General features: G+C 44.3%; 1 protein-coding gene across 1 annotated transcript in view; it reads right to left on the bottom strand.

Annotated features, from left to right (window-relative positions):
- LOC117188125 (transcription-associated protein 1) overlaps nucleotides 1-22,083 on the bottom strand; it is a 156,151-nt gene that overhangs the window by 5,997 nt on the left and 128,071 nt on the right. Inside the window, exons 18-20 of the mRNA XM_033391474.1 lie at nucleotides 21,213-21,749; nucleotides 16,887-17,015; nucleotides 14,648-15,862 (exon numbers count right to left, since the gene is read on the bottom strand). Of these exons, the coding sequence (XP_033247365.1) occupies nucleotides 14,648-15,862; nucleotides 16,887-17,015; nucleotides 21,213-21,749 (1,881 nt within the window). The remainder of the gene's footprint in view (nucleotides 1-14,647; nucleotides 15,863-16,886; nucleotides 17,016-21,212; nucleotides 21,750-22,083) is intronic.

The raw sequence follows: 22,083 nt of genomic DNA, 5'->3' as shown, positions 1-22,083 counted from the left end.
TGGTCAAGCATGGCCTCATTTTTGGAAGCGAGATGTCGGATGCTGGAGAATTTGGGATCAGCCACGGCAACAAGTCCTAGTCAACAGGTGGGAGAAGACAAACCTGTCACCCTTATCAACTCCAGTAACGACCATCCTAACCCCATATGTAACCATTGCAATTCCTCCGAGCATTACATATCTAGATGTCAGGCATTCCTGAATCTCTCTGCGTTTGAACTGCCTCAACAAAGGCCATGAATTGCAGAGGTGCAGGTCAGGACTTTGCAGGCATTGCCAGGCCAAACATCACACGCTACTCCACATTCCATCGGGAACTGGTGCTTCATCTTCCTCTTCACCGGCCGAGGAATCGATCCAGCAAGAGGCCGCGACTGTGCTTCTAGCAAGCGGGTGTTCTAGCCCTCCCCCTCGATCCAGAAATCTCAGCCTAGCCAGAACGTGTTGCTACCTACTGCCCTCGTCTATGTAACAGATCGTTATGGAGCACTTATCCCATGTCGTGCCATTTTGGATTCTGCATCACAGGCAAACTTTGTAACATCTAGACCTGCTGATCAGTTGCAGTTGGATCATCGCTCGTCTTATGTTCACATCTCTGGAATCGGAGATTCCATTCTACCTTCGAGCAAGTCTGTACATATAGTTGTACAATCCCAGGACGCAAGCTATCGAGCTTCCTTCGCTGCAATTGTCACCAACTCAATTACGGAAATGCAGCCTAACTTCGGCGTAGACGCAAAGGATTGGCCAATGCCGAATAATCTAAAACTAGCTGATCCTAATTTCTCCAAGCCACAACGTATCGATCTGTTGATAGGTTCTGGTTTGTTCTTCGATTTAATGTGCGTCGGACAGATTCGACTATCAGCCCAATTGCCAACATTGCAGGAGACAAAACTTGGTTGGATAGTATCAGGAAGCATTGATAGCTCGGAGAATAAGCGTGCAGCTTTAGCCGCTTTTGAAAATTCCTCGTGCATCTCTATTGACGATTTTCGACCCACAACGCTGGAGTACCAAAACTTAGAGCAGCAATGCAGGAAGCAGCTGCTCGAGTGCCAGGTGCAAGTGGAAAAACTGCGATCGGAGAATCAGGAACTGCAGCGCGAACTTTTCCATATATTAAAAACCTACATATCCACGCTAAATGAAATTCAACTTTCAACAATTTCTACATTGCCGAATTTCCTGCCATTCTATGCAATTACAGAGGTTCCCGCCTTCGTAAAGAAGCGCCGATTGCTGCTTTCGACGATCATCCCAGCGTAGCCGCCAGCTGCGCCCAAGCAAGCATCTTCAAGAGGGCCGTTGGAAAAATAGCGGTTCTGCCCCTTCAGGATGGATCTGTTGAAAGCCTTTGCCTTCCAAAGGGGGGTGAATGTTCGGAGCAGAACCCAGCCGATTAGCTGCTTGCCAAATAGCACCTAATTCTTGGCCCTCAGCCGCTTATTTTGTTTGTTACTTATGTCTATGTCACTCATTTGTTTGTTAAGGCTTTGCGCTTGCTTGCCCTGCTAAACGCTCTCTGCCAGCTCGCTCTTCGCTATCTCCGCTTTGCGTCTGCCTACCGACGTCGGCCGAGCGAAGCTGCGCTTAGCGATCGGAGCGGCAATGTAAAGGGCAGGCAAGCCACACTTGCAATTTGGATGTCACGCATTAAAGAACAGATCGTAATTTTATTTCTGCGCCGAGTTTTATTTAATTCGAAATAATTAGTCGGCCGATTGGGGATAAAAAACATTATCTCCACAGTGCCCTCAGTACAAAGTACACCAGGACCGTATAGAATCAGTACAGAAAAACTTTTTACTCTTTGCTCTGCGGGGCCTTAACTGGGATGCGGGTGTGAGACTCCCATCTTTCTCTAGTACAAACCTCCCATCCCTAGTTAACCGTAGAAAAATGCTTGGTGTGATTTTTATGCACAACTTGATCAGGGGTGTCATAGACAGAAAAATGTTTCCATATTCTTCAGATTGCAGATTCTGAATCAGATCGTATCATTATTATAGCCAGACGGAACAAATTAATTTTCAATGGCTACGTAGCGTGGTCAAGCCGTGTACTCGTTTTCTATCTCTCTCTCACATACTCTTTCTCGTGGATTGCGTCCTTAGATTAGCCAGGTAACAGCCCAGAAACCCATTTCGATATAGAATATCTGAGCCCTTATGACTGCCAAAATTAGAAAACGGAAGCCAAAAACTGTAGTTGAGTCAGTGGGAGTTAAAGAAGAAGCTTGGTTTGAGTAAGCAACGGATGAATATATGGATATCAATTCATTTATAATTTTAAAAAAAATCTGCGGAAAACAAAATAGTTTACTGGAAAAAAGTAACATTTTATAAGAAATGTGCCAAAAAGAAACTGCACACTTACAATCGTAAATTAGTCAATTAGCTAAATGCTACAAAGTTAGCGTTAATAGTGTGAGAAATATTATAATTAAGTTTGGAGAGATATGTTCTTTAAAAGATTTGCCAAAAACTGGAAGAAAAAAGAGCCAAGGGTTCAAAGTATTGACGAAAATGTATTAGCCCTATTAGAATTGGAAAAAAAAGCGCGAACAAGTATAAGTATGGTTCAAAGAATAAAGCAACGCCATAAAAACAAGAAGTGCCAAAAAAGTCTGCGACAAGTAGAAGTATGCAAAACGAGAGTGCGAAAGCTTAATTATCGCTTGCTCAATGATGCAGTTTAATGCCTTATTATTGACGATGAAACTTATGTTAAATTGGACTCGAAAACTTTACACGGCTTCAGTTTTATACAAAAACGAGGGGGAACGTTGTGAGTTGCTGCGGACACCGCAACTCTACAGTTATACCCGATACTAAGTCAGTATGGCTCTCCTCCGGCAGATCCCTCTAATATTAAACGACGCTACAAAGAGTGCGTGCGAGAGAGACAGAAAATCAGTCTGAGCGTGACGTCGGGCGCTGCGTAGCCACTGCAAATTGATATCTTGCTTTTGGCTACAAAAATAATCTGATCTGATCCAGATTCAGCAATCTGATAGATATGGTCATTATCTATGATTCTGCGTTTTTAGTTTTCTCGAATCTGCCATATTGTGGATGCAACAGATTTTCGTCCTTTGTGGGGCGGAAAGGGGTGGGGCGAAATTTTGAGATATACGTTTTATAGTGACATCTTAAAGGAGTGTGTGTACCAAATTTGGTTACTCTAGCCTTAATAGTCTCTGAGATTTGTGGATGCCTCAGATTATCGTCCTTTGCGGGGGCGGAAGGGGGTGTGGCGAAATTTTGAAACAAAATGGTCAAGGTCCGATATCACAGGAGTGTGGATACCAAATTTGGTTGCTCTGGCTCTTATAGGTTCTGAGATCCTTGAACTCATATTTTGCAATTGGCAAAACCGACCATGAAACCTGTGTGTTAGAGAGAGACAGCGCGAGAAAGAATGAAATTGTTTTCTTGATTCTGGCTATAATAATTATACGATCTGGTTGAGATCTTACATTCTAAAACATATAGTCATCCTCTACGATTCTGCGTTTTTGGTTTTATCGTATCTTTAAAAATGTGGATGCCACAGATTTTCGTTCTTTGTGGGGGCGGAAGTGGGCGGGGCGAAGTTTTGAAATATTTTTGTAGCAGTGACATATCACAGAGGTCTGGATCCAAAACATCATTGCTCTAGCTCTTATAGTCTTTGAGCACTAGGCGCTGAAGGGGACGGACAGACGGACGGACGGACAGACGGACAGACGGACAGACAGACATGGCTCAATCGACTCGGCTATTGATGCTGATCAAGAATATATATACTTTATGGGGTCGGAAACGATTCCTTCTGGACGTTACACACATCCACTTTTACCACAAATCTAATATACCCCAAACCTCATTTTGAGTATCGGGTATAATTAAAAGTGGAACTGTTAACGAGTCGATAAATTTGGGGAGAAATATGGCAAGCCATTTGCCGCTGTGGCCTAAGAACCAGTGCTTTTTTCACATAAGGGACAATCAACGCCGGTGTGTACATGAAGGAGTGTTTGAAAACGCGTCTTATACCTTTTTATCAAAAACACAATGTGTCCAGAATATTTTGGCCAGATCTGGCGTCCGCGCGCTATGCTTGCTCAACTTTGGTGGGTTCTCCGCTTGGGCCTTAGTTAAAAGAAATTTAAAAAAGGATGGTAGTCTCTCCGAAAACAATAAAATATGAAGAAAAAAACTAGATGTGTGCAACCCGTTACCAAAGAGTGTGTGCAAAACTTAATGAGAGGTGTTAAGCAAAAAAGTTCGATCAAAAATAAGTTTGTTAAGCTATTAAGCGTTTTTAATAACTGTTGCAATTTTGAATTTAATGAAAGTCGAGAGGTTGTATTTAATTTACAATTTATTTGCATTTGTAAACCAACTTATCGCGTATGTACATATGGGGGTGATTGGGCAAACGAATGATGCGAGGATATTAATCTAATAGCTGCGACGATCAGCTCAAGACTAAAAATTCAAGGGTTGACGGGCCAAATTGCCGGGCCCTATGCAGCAAGCTTAGACGCGAGCGAGAGAGTAGGATAGCCGGAGAGCGTTAGAGCTGCTCGGGGCCGCTGTTAAGCCGAGTACGAGAGATTCAGATATAAGGAGACGGAAGAATTCTGCTGCATATGCATATGCGGTAACAAATGATCTTTACAGTAGGCGTTGGAAATGACAAAAAAAAAAAAATGCATTTCTTTTGGGCCGCACCACTGGCAATAATTTACAATGTTTAAGCTGCTTGACCCGACAAAGTTGCTAGACATTTTTTAAAATTTATTAACAACATTTTATGTTTTTCTTTAAAATTGAAAATAAATAAAAATTATATTCGGAACACAAAAACTTCGAAGCTATAAGAAAAACAAAGTGTGAATTTCTTAACGGCACATTCCTTAGTTTTACTGAATTTTTTCCTTCGTTTGATCAGATTACTAAAAGCCTGGTGCACTGTACTGTTACTGTAAAAATTAGCAGAGGGGATTGGGAGACGCTTGCTCTCCGCTCTCTTCACGATCGAATCCAAACTGATCAAGGAATATTTTCCTCAGTTCCAACAGCTTGGTACACTCAAGACCTTTACGTTGGGGCGCATGCAGGGCCATGAGACGCACAAGAGAAACGAAATGACAGATGTCCTCGCTAAGAGAGGTGGAATTAAGGTAGGCAATTAATCAGTACCCTACCGTTCTGTGGGCTCAAAAAAGGACACAGATCGGGATATGTGACGAATAAGAAACACTGAATAGTGTAGGTCAAAGGCAAGACAATTTATTTCTCATCCCGGAAAAGAAAGACTTCTCAACTTGAATAAGGGCGACATTTGGACTTTAAAAGAATACCTCACGGTATACCTAAGATATCACATATATTCCTGTAGATTCTGCGAAATAGAGCAGAGAACACATGCTTTGTAAATGCCATGTAATCTATAGGAGATCTCAACATTTGATGGAAGCAGCAGTGCCCTCTCTCGGAATTTTGGATAAAAGACCCACCAAAAGTATTAAATTTATAAAACAAAAAACAAAATACATTTCACATAATCCTACTGGCCAGTACAAAAGAGTACTTCACGAGCCTTGCCGTCAAAAAGATATAATTCGATACTTGGTCGCGAGTGACTCGGACAAATTGCCAATTTGTAAACATTTGTTTCATAAACATTGTCCAATTGTGGCTTTTCGATCTAAAGTCGGGGGAACTGAGCCAGGGCCATGGCTAGAGGTGCCTGGCGGTCAGGCAGAAAAGGCTAGGCTGTGGTCCCCGAAAAATATTAACCTGTATGGACCCTGGGGTCAAATATAGAGGCAGAGAAGGAGCAAACACGGCTTGGGATGTCAACCCAAATGTTGGTGAAAAGCGTGACTGCTACCACCGGCGGGCACGGGGAGGAGCAATCCTCTCTGCCTGTCGCCAGCGGTCACACCTCGTGCATGGCGGGAGCAGGCCAAGCCATTTGTAATAATACTGCCACAAAAACAAAAATGACGCGTTGCAGAATAAGCCCCGCGGGTGACGCTGTCGAGACAGTCTCGGACCTGGAGAGCGTGCTATCTATAAGTAAGACCGAAGAGGAAAGCCTTCTCTCGCTGGAACCAGGTACCAGCTCCCTGCGTAGAGAAGGGCCGAAGCGTTCCAGGGAGGGGATGAAGGCAAAAGTACGGTTTAATGCGGCACTCAATTTACTGAGCTGGCATGAGCTGATATGCAATGACTGCATCTTTCACGAGGCGATGCAATTACTGTACCGACAAGTGGCCCGTGTAACACAAACGAGGGGCGCTGCACATTAACCAAACCGAACATGGACGAGAGAGATAGCTGTTAGACTAATATGCAAGAAAAATTAGAAAAAAAAATTACTAAGAGAACTAAGCATGCATTCAAAACACAATTACTACTACAATTGCTAATTATCAGAAAGGTATGTGAGTATTAGTAATTTAAAAAGAGAAAGGGAATTAGTGGTGGATATAATATACATAGTAGAGGGAATTATAATCCGAGCAGAAGACGGTCCTGGTACTTTGTACTGAGGGCACCATACACAGGAGAACTAGCGACGTATAGAGAGTCTTTGTTATGTAGGGGTCGTCAAATTCGTTTGACCAGATCTTTATAAACCCAAGCACGCCCATGGCCTTATTTACCATGGTAGAAATGTGTTCAGACAACTTTAGCTTGGCGTCCACCAGGTTAATTCTCTCAAGAGAACCACCACATAGGGTATATGGAGCCAGGCTAGAACGATGAAATGGACTGGACATATCCATATATACATACATGCCGTTTCCTTTATTCCACCGTTCTATTGACGGTGCCATATTATCGGCAAATCCGGGCGTTCTCCACGTATTTGAGTGCTCCTCAATATCCACATTCCGCATAAAAACAGAAGTGCTTATACATAGTTCCGTTATCGGCGCAAGCAGTTGTGCCCCAGTGAATTTAAAATAATACACCCACAGCGAGCCCAATTTTATCCACCGACTAATACGCCAGCCCCCGTATACACATACCCCTCGGCATATGCACATGTCCATATGTACTTACCGCTCTAGCTCAAAGAATTAAACCATACTTCGTTCTGCCAATGCTTGTGGCCTCCTACTTTTCCAAAGGTTTAATTTGATCCGCATTTCGCCTCCGATCCAGTGCTTACATTCATATACATATGTACTGTAACTAATATTTCTACTTCTACCAGCTGAGCTTTCATGCCTAACGTATGCACATGCATACCAACGCACATACATATGTTTAAGCACATATTCTAGCAGTCACCTTGTTTATTCCGTGCATGCCCAATGGTCCATATTTTTTTTTGATTTTATAAATACATACATACATCTATATATAAACTAACACGGTGCACTGCGTCTACCGTGTTATAATCTCGTCAAAAGGGGGGGTCGTTAATCCAAGCCACGGTATTTAGCACCTATGTACATCCATACATACAAGAAGAAGCAACGGTGCATTCTTTTCGTTTTTTTTTTTCACTTTCTCTTCTCCACCGTTTGGCTTGCGTTGTTGTTGGTGGGAGAATATTTTTCGGTGTCGCGCTTGACCGTAACGGAACGCCAAGTGACCCGCTACCCTGCATTTCGAGGGTATATTGTCCATTCTTTTTGCAACCGACTCTATATAGTGGTACCTTGTGTCTCAATATTATTGCTCATCCTCATTAGTCGTTCTTGGTTGGACAGTTTTTTATATTATTCGTAGTATTTTTATATTATATATTCCGGCCACTGTGTACGATCTCTATAATATAAATTCGCAATAAATTCAACCAAGTCCACTTATCCACGGTTCGTCGTTCAGAACTTCCGCTTTTCCATTCCCGCTCACTGCTTTGCGACTCTGATACGCGTGATCGCAAATCCATCAGCCAACCATATCCACTGGTGAAAAGAAATCTCGTAAGAAGTTTAAGCGGGTACGTTCGCTGAGTTTGACCCATCCACCCAGCTCCAACGGCTCAGTCACTACGCCCACATCTTCCCGTCTGGGCCCAGCTGAGCGAGGTCCGACCACGTCCCGGGCTCACACACCACATGCCTTCGAGGTTTTGTTGCTCCCCTCGGTAGTCCCTCGCACGGTTCCTAGCACTATGGCCCAATCGGCCGCCAGTTCCGCACGGTCTAAGTTTGCCTTGGCTGCAAGCAGACTGACACGCTTCGACCAGAAGCTCAGCGCTCCACATGCAAGCACACCAACCCGCTCGCTCTCCCAAGTCCATCGAGATCAACTCCGAAGTCTCTGGGCGAAAGTAGACGCGGAGTTCGAGGCCTGTGTGGGTGCGATAGCGGAAGCAGATCCAGCTGACGTCCAAGGGATGTACGATGACTGTTACGCGGTCTACGCGCAATGCCTTGCCGAACTGAACGATCAGCTCGAGCCCCAGACTGCTCCTCACACGCCGCAACTGGCCGTTCAAGTGACGACTACCGGCGGTTGCCGCCTTCCTCCATGTGACACTGACGTTTTCAGTGGGGACTACCAGCAGTGGCTCACGTACCGAGACCTGTTCACCGCCATCTATATAGAAAACCCGAGGTTGGCTCCAGTGGAAAAACTGTTCCACCTCAACAAAAAGACGAGCGGTGAGGGTCACGACATAGTGGCACAGGCTCCACTCACGAACGAGGGTTTTGCGCTCGCATGGAACGCCCTCCGTGAGCGTTTCCAAAACAAAAGGCTGATACTCAAAGCCCAGCTGAAGATCCTTTTCAGTCTGCCCCAAATCCGTACCGAGTCAGCAGCGCCGCTAAAAGAGCTCCAGAGGGCTGTCCACAAGTGCCTAACGACACTCACCCACTCCGAGGTCTCCACAGACAGCGTTTTCGCTGACGGAGTGCTAGTGTATCTCATTTCCGCTAAGATGCCAAAGACAACCTTAGAGCTTTGGGAGCAATCCGTGACGCACAAGTCCGAAATTCCTACCTGGCACGCCATGGACAAGTTCTTGGCGGAGCGGTACCTGTCTGTCGAAGAGACCGAGGACGGCCATCCAGGCATGGAGACTCAGGCCCACTCAAGGGCGAGCGTACCCTTGTCAGAAAATTCAAAGGGCAATCACAACCCATTCCGGTCCCAAGGGAGCCCTGTTGCAAGGCGGGATCACTCGTTCGGAACAACTGTGGATCCGAAGCGTATAACGTGTGATCTTTGCTCCAAAGAGAACCATCCGATCCGGGTATGCCCTCAATTCCTTCAGATGAGACCTGATGCTCGCGCCAGCTATATTAAGCAAAAACTGCTTTGCTTAAACTGTTTCGCAAGAAGTCACTAGATGCGGGAATGCCAAAGCGCCCACAACTGCAACACGTGTGGAGACCGGCATCATACGCTGTTGCACCGTGGCACTCCAGTTTCCAGCCAATCCGTGTCCATTTCCGTACCACTTTCGAAACCTGCCGAAGTTCAGCCTAGTGTTCAGAACTATTTCGCCTCCGGCAAGAGGGCTGTACTCCTGAGCACGGCCATTATTAATATTTGCCACTTGGGGACAAACTTCCACGCCTCTAATCGACCCGGGTTTCGAGGCAACGTTTATTACGGAACGTCTCTTCAATATAATCAAGTTGCCGTTCCGACTTATCCAGGCACAAGTCTCGGGCCTCAATAAGACAGAATCCGCTCAATCCACGAAGCTTTGTCATTTTGCCATCCATTCCTCGACGAGGCCGGACTTGCACGTCAACGCCACGGCTTACGTTCTGCCGGAACTGGGGGGTTCCATCCTATCCGATTCCGCAAAATTCGTTGCGAGACCTGCCGAACCTCGCATGGGCGGATCCGACCTTCTATGAGAGTTCATAAATAGATGTCCTGATTGGAGCGGATATCCTTCCGTCCATTCTGTTAAGCGGTTCACTGACCAACATCTGTGGCTCTCTCCTCGGGCAGGAAACCGTTTTCGGGTGGGTACTTACCGGCCCAGTGCCCAATACTGTACAAAGCAGTATTTCACCCTTCTATACGCAAGTTTCGAGCGAGCTAGAGGCTCCCTTAGACCAGCTTCTTACCAAGTTTTGGGAGGTGGAGACAGTACCGGGGAAAATTGTAGGCGAGTCGGATGCCTACTGCAAAAGCAATTTCCTCTGAACCACTTCGAGAACGTCGAACTGAAAGTACGTTGTCGTGTTGCCGTTCCGTGACCCAGATCGTCTCGGATCCTATCTGGGGTATTCCAGGTCGATTGCCCTGACTCAGTTTTTACGGAACGAAAATCGTTTAAAAAGAGACGCTACCTTACAAAAGCAATACGACTCCGTGATCCAAGAATACCTAGACCTTGATCACATGACAGAAGTTCCTCTGACTCATGGGTCCTCAACTTACTACCTTCCGCACCACGCTGTCTTCAAGCCTGAGAGCACTACCACGAAGGTCCGCGTGGTATTTAACACATCCAGCCCTTCGACCAACGCACTCCGTTGAATGATCTTCTGCACGCCGACCCGGTCCTCCAATCTGACTTGACCCTACAGATCCTTAACTGGCGTTATTTCCGGTACGTGTTCAACATCACCAAAATGTATCGCCAGATTTGGGTTGATCCAAAACACACCCCTTTCCTTTGAAACAAGGAGGGACACTTCCGCGACTATGAACTAAAGACCGTAACCTTTGGAGTCAGCTGTGCTCCTTTTCTTGCCATCCGAGTGTTGCAACAGCTAGCAGGCGACGTCCAGTCTAGATTCCCGAGAGCAAGTCACATTATCCGGTCATTCATGTACGTCGACGATGTCCTTGCCGGAGCGGACTCTACCGATGAGGCTCGACTAGCCGTCCGCGAGTTACAAGCCGCACTTTGCAGGCTTTACGCTGAGGAAGTGGACTTCAAACCACACAATTATTCTGGCAGGAATTCCGAGTGCTTATCTACTCCACAACGACTTCATGAAGATTGATGAAGAGAGCACGGGTAAGACTCTCGGGATTCGCTGGAAGGCGACTTCAGACGAGTTATTTTTTGTCCCTCCTGAGCTGGCGTCTGAGTCGTCATACACCAAGCGATCAGTTCTGTCCCAGATGGCAGGGTTGCTCGACCCCGCGGGGTGGTTGGCCCCATTCATTGTCCGGTCCAAGATATTCATGCAAGAAATCTGGTTGCAGGACCTGGGATGGGAGCTTCCAAGCGAGATGTGCCAACGCTGGCAAAGTTTCCTGCGGGGTTACTCCGTTCTCGACCAAATCCATATTCCAAGATGGACGCCGCCCGCGTCTCCCCGTGAGCCGCCCCGAGGCAGGGACCCCAGCACCTTCAGTTGACTCACTTCTACAACATCGAAGCCTCAACATCCTCCCGACGGCACTGGTGGTCCTGGATACGGGTTCCAAAAACTTCGAGACGGCGGCGCTCATCGACCCATGCACGCCGGTGAGCTGCATTGACGACTCCTTGGCCAGCGCCTTCAAGTTGCCCACCACCCGTGTAGGGGACGAGAAAGTGTGTACGGCGATGATCCGCGCCAAAATTGGCGACTTCCGGTTGAAGACGGTGCTTAAGGTCGAGCACCGATGGCGCATCCGCACGCCGATCCGACATCTGAGCGATTCCGTCCGGGCGCGGTTCGGTGACCTGAGGCTTGCCGATGAGCAATTCCATCGACCGGCCACAATCTCGCTCATCTTGGGAGCGGACGTTTAAACGAAGGTGATCCAGCCCGGGTTCCTTGCGCGTGAGGACGGCCTGCCGGTGGCCCAGAGCACCGTGTTTGGATGGATCGTGTCGGGGGCGTACACTCAGCCATAGACCCCCAGCTACTCTTTGCAATCCTGCAAGGGGGTGGAGGATGTTCAGGGCAGCCGCAGATAATTGCTGCGCAGTGTACTAACTCCGGTCCCAGCTCGCTCTCGCGCGCTCGGAGGGGCACTCGGAAAATCTACGATCGACACTACACGATCCACACGGCGCTCACCGCAGCATCAAGCTTAGAGCATAAGACTTAGAGTTAGTTACGCTTCCACCCCCGATTCAAGCGGCCGATCTACCGCGCGACCCCCGAACCAAATACACAGCGACATATATCTACCACGAAACACAACGATCTTTTACATTTCTTGCGACGGCTACTAGAAGGTTCCCTGGATCAACGATTTTGATATTGGAGAATTGAGCTTCGCCCGCTCCACTAAAAACAGTTATTACTTTGCATATCGGGGCATTAAGAAGTAACAAATTTGCACAACACCATGACTGAAAGTTATTGAGATCGGATTGCAAGCGAGAATAAAATGAAATGTCTTTATACTGGACACAGAGTTTAACATCATCCGCATACATAGGTACTCGAGAGTATGTGAAGAGTAGGGGCCTAGATGGCTGCTCTGTGGTACTCCCGAAGAAACCTTTACTGGTGAAGAGAGGTAGTTTTTGAAGAGGGCTCTTTGAGACCTGGAGCAAAGATAGCTAGAAATCCATCTCAGGAGGTTGGGCGGGAGCCCTAAAAGGACAAGTTTGTGTGCTAGAAGGGAATGGTTTACAGAGTCGTTTGCTTTACTAAAGTCGGTGCAAAAAACATCCGTCTGTAAGTTACTTTGAAAGCCTTTAATAATGAAAGAGGTAAACTCTAACAAGCTCGTGGTGGTTGATCGCCGCTTTATAAACCCATGTTGAGTTGGAGATATTAATGACTTGCAGAGATGTGCAAGTGCGAAGATAAAACATTCTCAATAATTTTAGGAATAGCGGATGCTTTATCTCTATAATTTTTTGGAACAACCTGGAACCCCGTCTGAACCCGGTGAAAACACCGGCTTAACTAGTCGAAGAAGTAGAACATTCATTCATAAGATCAAATAAATTTTCAAAACAAATAGTGATCAGACCAGTGTGCCAGACAGACGCTAATAGGAGGAGAGGAGAGCAGTTGCAGCAGCAGCTAATGAGAGAGAGAGCTACTGAACAGAAATTTACGAGAGCGAGAGAGAAAGAACAGTTATTTAAGTTTAGGTGATAGGGAAAGAGTGATAGTGCAACAAAAGCTACCAGACGAGAGCGGACTGTAATGCAATTTAATGCGTACTCACGACAAGCCGACGTCGAAAAATAAAAAGTTTAATAATGTTTTAACACAAATAAAAAGGCAGGCTCTCGCGGAATATTTACGAAAACACCGGTTGTTGGTGCAAAGCAAAAGGGAAAAGAGCGATGCGCAAAACAAAAACGCGTCTGGTCACAACGAAAGAGAACGACGATATCTCCCAAGGCCATGAGCGAGGCTGCCATTGTGGTGCAGTGGAAGCTAGTCCACGCGCAGCTTGTCGAATCGCTCTTCTCGCGAAAGGAGGAGGACCCCAGCGCTCACATGCCTACGTTCGATGGAGCAGGATGGCTGAACGGCGTCAAGATCCTCAAATGCAACGACGAAGCTGCTACAGAGGCAGAACCCAGACGTGCCAACGGCAGACTGCAGTGTTCTGCATGAGGAGCAGGGGTCAGAATGTGATCCTCTAGATCAGCAAGGAGGCAGAGGACCTTCTGTATCCCCAGTTCGGGAAGATGGCGTGGGGCGTAGGTAGTGCCTACCTTAAAAAGCGCCAACCCGAAGACGAAGTTCTGCATACCCTGCAGGCAGGCGAGGTGGAGAAAGAACTAGATCTGGAAACCACAGTGAAGGCCGCCCAGGGTCTTGCGCCGAAAGACTCTGAGGGATAGAAGGACGGTAACCTGACAGTAATAGTCAAACCGTCGTGTGAGGCTGACACTAAGGATGCTGCAGCTCAACCTTCATAAGAGCAAAATAGCGTCGGAGAAACTCCTCAATGTCATGGAGCAAGGGCCCGAGGACATAGCTTTAGTCCAGGAGCCGTGGGTTGTGTCAGGCAACTCAGTGACCGGTCTAAAGTTCTCAAATTACAACCTTCTCTACTCAAGCAGTAAGCAGGAAAAGAACCGCCGTACTCGTACGGAAAGGAATCCATGCTCATCTTATGTCTCATTACAGCACGGATGACCTGACGCAAACCCTGGAGCATTCGACTCTCGAGGACTTTAAAATCACATAAGCACTCGCGCGATGGTTCATTTGACGACTTAAAGATTCTTTTTGGACTGTTTTTATATAAGAAGTTTAATAAATTCATCACATTTCAAGTTGAGAAAAAAATCAAAAGTTCCCATTTAAATACACAAAAACGTAAAAACGTGCTTTCATCTTTACGATTTATTATCACTCCGAATTTTGAAAATAAAGTACTAAAAAAGTATAGGGATGCACTAGACTTTTTGGGAAAGCTGATGTGGATAACGCCTAGAAGAGAATTTTGTAACCAGACTACTGTGATATTGCACTGTTATAACTGTATTTCAAAATTTCGTCCTGTCCCCACAAAAGACGAAAATCTATGGCATACACAAATTCGAAGATACGAGAAAACGGAAAACGTAGAGCCATGGAGACTGGCCATATACACCAAACTGCTGAAGGGAAGCAGAGGGAAGCGAATCGAAACGGCTTGTGTTGGTGTGAGAATAAAAAAAAAAAGACAGATGTAATCTCCCAAACGTTTCGAACGATTTTTATAAATTTGTTGTTGTCAAATAATTAATTAATTAAATCTAAATTAGAAAGCAACAATTTTTTAATAAATCATAAATCTGATTAGCTACTTACCATTTTTCTAAAATGCCAAAAATCCGTAGCTGCCGAAAATGTCTTCAATGCCCAATCTTTAAGTAAAGTTTTTGGGACCATAGTCCATTGAATTTCGGAGAATATTTCTCTTAAAATTGTATGTGTCGTTTGAGTTCCTCTAGCCTGGACTTCAGAAAGGCGCTCATAATATTTAACAATTGGCATATCATAGTCAATTTTCATTTTATGACAGCATTTCTTGAAGATTTTTATTAGTGAGATACTATTGGGATTATCTTCAGCCAATCGCATCTGTGGCGATATTGGGACAACACGAGGTACTGTTATATTTAAAAAACGCCGGCTTGTCTCTTTTTGCTTCTCTAGGTAATAATTTAACATTCTCTTTAATTGCAATACTCGCTCTTCACGGCGAGCATCGCCAAGTCCAGAATCCAGGACTACTAAATAAGGATAGATTTTTCCATTTGTGCCTCTGATATATAGCCTTCGTGCAGCAGTATTGTTCTTTTGAACTATTTCCACACGTGGCATAAATCTTGCGATTCTTACATAATAATGTGAAGATGAAGGAATCAATAACTCTCCAGGAAGTTCAACTTCAGCGGTTTTCTGGCTAAAGTTTGATAAAAATCTACACTTGTCTTCTATCAAAAACGAAGTCGGTAATTTTTTAACCTTGGTTTCCAAAACCTTAATCCAGGTTTTTAATTTAGTTATTAAATTGTGCAATTTCATAGCGCCGGGTTTCGAAAAATCAAAATCATTCGTAAATTGTTCCTTCATTTTCTGAAATACCGGATCCTGAAAGGTTACTTGGGCCCGCCGTGCTAGGGATTCTGAGGCGGCAGAATTAGATATAGATGATGTTACAGAGCCCGGGACATTTTCAATCCCAATGCCAAATGTGGATCCTAGCTTTTTAACGAAGTGTAATGTATGGGGGGTTATGGTTGCATTGACGACTGTATTTCTATTCTCAAATGCTATAGCATAGCACTTTATTAAGCCTTGGCGCAGTTGTCGAAGAACCTCTTCGGTCCAACTCTCCCGAAACCAAACCATTTGATCAACTATGCCTTCCAAAGAACTCAGAATTGTTGGATGCACTTCTCGTTGCAATTGCATTACCTTAGAACATCGCCACATAGGGGGCGTTGCTTTAATAGGGTTAACTGAAGGAGTAGTGCCTTGATTACCTCTACCGCAACTCGAAGAAATGGTCTCCAAATTCTAAAAAAAAATAAAAACAAATTAAACATTTTTTTATTTACATTAATAAGCTTGGTTGGTTTTACATATGGGCATTTCCATTTAAAACGAACAAGGTGGATTTTTACTTTTACAATCGACTTATCTTTCAAGAAAATTAAAGAAACCAAGTATTCGCACGGCACAAAAACAGCGACGAATGTTGGGCATTGATGTCTCTTAAATTTATTTATCTCTTTTGATTTATTATTTATGTCGCTTGGAACATTGGGCCATTTCTCTGAGATTTTTTAGATAGTTCAATATGTAAGAAAGTCTTGTGCTTATATTAATTAAGTTTGAATACATTCAAAAATATAATCGGGCTGATATTTCAAGACAAAAGAAAATGTGTTTTTGTTGGCATGGTGATAGTTGAAAATGCACATGTGGCGGATTTAGGAAGTGGTTTGTCTTTAACGCTTGGGTAAAATAGCCTGAGAAAAAATATAGGCTTATAAATGGATTACAATCACAAATGTTTCTGAAATGGATTCTAATGTATTCTAAGGATAGCTCGCAAATAACAGTATACAGTTTTTTCCTTTAGGGTCTGGTCACTGACAAAACAGAAAAACTACACGCACGCTCGCTCTCTCACTGAGCAGAACACTTTTTTTGTTTTCGTTGGGTTATTTGTTCGTATTTTTTACGACTCAAAGTCAACTCAACAGTCAAACAATCAAGTCATACAATTTACATATGCCACTTACAAGTACGCAATAGACACTTTTCTCTTTAGCTCGTAACAAAATTCTCAGTTAAAAACAATAACAAGAAAGGAGTGTAAAAATCGGTGTTTGCTTGAGCGAAAGACGAATTCGAAAAAATAGATTTGACCGGATGTTTTTTAGTTCTTTTCCAAATGATTCCGTAAATTTGAGTATTTTTTCCAGACACCCCGTAAGAGTCAACCCTTATTTGCAAGGTCTTACTCTAGGGTATACCCTATACCATTGTATTTTACGAGAAGAGATAAAAAATTTATATTATAAATATAACTTACAGAGTTTAATGTTTTTCCAGCAAACACGGCTTGTTCGGCTGATTTATGCTTCTCGCGTTGCTCAATCTTTAAAGTCAAATATAACGTCCGTATTGGAAAATAGACCGCTTGTGGATAAAGACGCCCAATCTATAAAAGTAAAAATAAATAAAATTTTTATGTCTGTATGTATTAGGAAGTATGTATAAAATATGCCACTCCATAGTTACTACTTTATTGCCTTTGTCGGCGGCGATTAACCCAATGTACATTGGAAACCTTTTGACACTTTAAATGATTAATGTTCGCATTTTGCTCCTACCATTTCCTACATCAACAAAAAAAAAAAACTGGATTTATGAATTTTGGCCGTCAGCCATCGGGTGTTAAAGGGGGATAAACGGATGTGCTTCATACCCTAGGAAAAACGGGTCACGAGCTAGCTAGCCAGCTACCCAAAGCTGGCATGGGCGCAGTTAAGGCCCCAAGCAAGCGGCAACGCTCCGCGGAAGACATCATTACGCAAGTCCAACAGGCCAAGAGGACGAAAACCAAGCTGAGCAACCCCTCGTTTGCAGAGTGGCGAGAGGAAAAAGACTCATTGGCGTCATAGACAGTGGCTCCATGGATGGCCATATTCCTCGAGACAAGTGGCACCTCGTGGAAAACGAGCTCCAGCACCACTTCCATCAGAAGTTCGAGGAGAACGGAGGACCACCGCCCAAGTGTGAGGACGCCGGGTGGCACCAAGGCAGAGTGAAAGCCATCGCCTGCCAAGATGCTCGCTCGGCGGCCCTCTAAAATGGGAGGACATTCCCAGCAAACTGAGGGCCAGAGCATGGGTCTCGGCGAAGTCTGCAGAGCGAAGATACATTCTTCGGATTCTGCATCCACGTCCTGAACGAGGAGGACGTGGACTATGGCTACAAAAAGGTAGTCATAGTCCGTACAAATCTGAATCAAGGGGCACGCAGCCGGAAGTCGAGCCATACCTGGAGCCCCAGGAGGCCCCGAGCTTGGAGGCTAAGCCTGCTATGTTCAACGTAGCGTCTATGGTGTGGGAAGACTTCCTGAAAGGCACGTGTCGGACAAAAGCGACCTAGCAAGGGGTCTGAGGCTCATCAAGGTCGGGGAGGAGTTGGATTCTCCAGAAAGCAACCACGACAACACTATGATGGAGGTCAACCTCAGGAATGTCACTGACACTCCTGCAGCAATGAGTCGATAACATCCTCCCGACCGCCATCACAGGTGCACTGACGGACCTGGGGGTTGACTCCCGGACGGTGAGCCTGATCGATCAGATATTACAATGCAGGACGGTTGAGGCATCACTGGGGACGTCAACATCTACCAGATTTGTCAGCAGAGGCACACCGCAGGACGGAGTGTTCCCGCAGCTCCTATGGAACGTGGGAGTGAACGAACTGCTGTGGAAGATAGAGGGGGGTGGCTGCCGCGTGGTGGCGTAGCATTCTCCGGTAAATTTCCGTAGACGCTGTGTGAGTGCTTGACAAGCACACTCATGAAGATGTCAAAATGGGCGGACAAATGCGGTCTAGGTGTCAATCTGTCTGAACCGGAACTGGTATTTTTCACTAGGAAGTACAAAGTTTCGGCACTGATTCCCCCAAAACTATGTGGGGAAGCGCTAGTCTTTAGCAACAACGCGAAGTATCTTGGCCTAATCGTCGATAGAAAGCTCGACTGGAAAGAGTAAAGAAGGCCATATTAGCCTTCTAAACTTGCAGAAAAACCATCGGACTAAAATAGAGAATGACCCCCTGTATAGTTCGGTGGCTTTACACGGCCATCATACGACCAATCATGCTCTATGGAGTGGTGGTATGGTGGCCAGCCTTAGACAAAAGAACATACCTCAATAAACTCAGCAGAGTTCAACGCATGGCCCAAGTGAAGACCTCGATACCATGCTGGACCTCCTTCCCGTAGACCTCATGGGAAAGAGAAGGTTGAAACACTTTCCGCCCTCAGAATAAGGGATGCCAAACTATGGAAAGCATCCGCGTTTGGTCACTCGGGAATCTTGACAAGACTACCGCAATTACCAGAGAGGACAGATTACTGTACCCCTAGGGACCACCTCTCGTCGCCTTTCCAGGTATCCATCCCACCTAGGGAGGACTGGGAGATAGGCGAACCAGGACCTGCAAATGCAGTCCACTTCTGCACTAATGGCTCAAAGCTAGATGGTGGAGTCTACTGTAACGAGATAAATATCAGTTACTGCTTTAGGCTCCCAGATCACTTTAGTGTGTTTCCAGCGGAGGTTGAGGCAATCAAAGAGGGCATTTCCATTGCCTCCAAACTACGCCTAGACACTCACTTGGTGTGCGTCTTCTAGGACAGCCAAGCAGCTATTACAGCTTCAGGATCAATATCGTCAAACTCAGCGACTGTAAACGACTGCCGCAGGTCTCTGCAGGAGATCGCACAGCAATTAGATTTCTTCCTTACATGGGTCCCCGGACATAGGAGCGTCGATGGGAATTATGCCACCGATGAGCTAGCCAGGCAGAGCACTACAATTTCTCTCTTAGCAGAGAGGGCGCAAGTAGCGATGCCTTTGGCTACGTGTAGGCTTCGGCTTCCCACGCTCGAAATATTTGAGCAAAAGGCAAACAGGAGATGATATGGCCATAACGATCGAAAAAGCGCTCGGCGGAGCTATAAAGACATATTTGAGCTCTACAGTTACTCGAGCCTTCACGGGACACTGAAAGATCGGCACTCACGCCTCTAGACTGCCAATACCTCACAATGACTTCTGCAGGAGTTGTCGCGACGAGGAAGATGAGAAATCGGTCCCCCACTTCTTCGTTTAGTTTTTCAGTAATAAAGGACATTTCTAAGAATGCTCAAACTTAAAGGTCGTAAAAAAAATTCTGAAAACTTATTATGTAAAAAAAATATTATTAGTTTTTTCCATCTTTGGCCATTTTTTACTTTTTTTGAGTTTTTAAATTATTAATCATACAAAATAAATCTTAATATTTTCCACCCTGCAAGTTAAAGTAACATTGATTGCTGATTGACTTACTCGGATTTACTCGCATTTCAAAATTCTACTCCAATTTGATTTAACTTCGACTTTTTACTGAATCAGCTTATGGATATTATAATATACAGTGGTGCTCATAGACTTAAGCCACAAGAATTAAACCAAGAATTTAAACGAAAATCAAGAAAAGTTTTTATTTTACAGCTCCCATTTTGTCTCAAATTAGTTCTATATGTCAGTGTTATAATACAACAATAAGCAAGTTATGAAAATAAATATCCTGCGAAATAATTACAAAATCTGAAACCATCTCCAAAATGACCTGCTCATATAATTAAGCCACCTGGAAAAAAATGGTTAAAAAAGTTAAATTTTGCCCAGTATTCCTTGTATTTTTCATAAATGTACTTTAATATTGAGTGGGATGAACTTTCTGCTTAAGAACAGTGGAGCAACGCTTTGGTATTGAATCTACAAGACGTGCGCACTGTTGAGGGGTGATTTTCTTCCATTCCTCCTGTAAAATTCGGCACAAATCCTTTTAATTGTTGGTTTTTTTTTTTGGCAACGACTTGGTTTAGAATTCCCCACAAGTTCTCTATACGGTTCAGGTCGGGACTCTGCGGTGGCCATTGCAAAACATTGATTCCCTCTTGGTTAAGCCACGACTTGACTATCCTGCAGCAATGTATCGGGTTGTTGTCCTGTTGAAATATCCAGGCAAGTGGCAAATTATCGGCATATTCTCCAGATAAATTGTTACACAGAATGTCTCTCTACATTTCGGCATTCATAATGCCTTGAATCTTCACCAGAGGACCTAAGCCCGATGCGGTGAAACACCCCCATGATCGAGGCGCCACCATGTTTAACGGTCTTCTTTGTGTATTTTGGATTTAATTGTTTGTTAGGAGGACGTCGTACATATAGTTTACCATCACTTCTAAAGACATTAAACTTGGATTTTTCGATCTAAACAATCATATTTAAAAAATTGGGACCTTTGTGAATATGCTCTGTGGCAAATTGAAGGCGCTTTTTAGCATTCTTGATGGACAGCAATGGGCTTAGGTCCCCTGGTGAAGATTCAAGGCATTATGAACGCCGAGGGAATCAATGTATGAATATATATTTTCATAACTTGGTTATTGTTGTATTAGAACACTGACATAATTTGAGACAAAAAAATTGGAGCAGTAAAATAAAAACTTTTCTTGATTTTCATTTGAATTCTTGGTGTAGTTCTTGTGGCTTAAGTCTATGAGCACCACTGTACATTAATACTTACTTGACTTATGACTATTATAATATATATTAATACTTACTTGACTTAAAAGGTTCAATATAACATCGCCCTCAAATTGTTCCAAGCAACACAAGAGCTGTGGCACCCATGGTAACCAGTAAGAGGGAGGAATCCCAGAAACATATTTCTCCAAAGTGCTTATAAGAGTATTGGTTGTGTTATCATAAGACAAAAACCATAAAACTTTGGCAATATACTTCCGAGTCTTGCTTTCGTTTTGGTTTCTGCATGCATGCAAATAACATATTAATGCATTAGAGGCTAATGGCATTTGTTTGTCCTTCAAAAAAATTTGTTCCATATAGTCTCCCCACATAGCCCATGCTTTTGTAAGTCCATCATGTAGCTGTGCAGCGGCGCTAAATGCCTTGCCAGCTTCTTCTGTACGTCCAATTTGAGCCAACAAAAGTCCCTTTAATGCATAGAATTCCGCATTCATTTCACCAGTAAAATACTTTAAGTTTGTCGATTCGATGACTTCCAAAGCTTCATTAATTTCATTTCTTCCGGATGTGGATGGCATTTGAAGGTAGCATTTTACTTGTTGACGAATTTTCTAATATGAAGAAAAATAATTAGGTGTTATTTTAAAAAATATTTTATTTTGCTGCCATAAAGAACGTATACTTTATAAGTTTCTATATGTATGTATACTCGACTTTTCCACTTGATTATTCATATACTATACATATACGTAATTTTGTAATTTTTTAAAAAACAAATCGGAACATTGTATGGGCGCCAAGCACTGTTATACACGTGGGCGGAATCGGCATCTCACTTTCTTACGCACATAAGATAGGGCCATGTCGACTTCTGATATCCATACATACATATGTACATAAGTTTTTATAATGAATGGGGTCGGAGATCCTTTTTTATTCGTTAAA

The sequence above is a fragment of the Drosophila miranda genome, chromosome 3 (assembly GCF_003369915.1).
Source record: "Drosophila miranda strain MSH22 chromosome 3, D.miranda_PacBio2.1, whole genome shotgun sequence".
In the NCBI taxonomy this organism is placed as follows: Eukaryota; Metazoa; Arthropoda; class Insecta; order Diptera; family Drosophilidae; genus Drosophila; species Drosophila miranda.
Note: the sequence above shows the minus strand (reverse complement) of the source record. Positions and strands in the feature narration are given on the sequence as shown.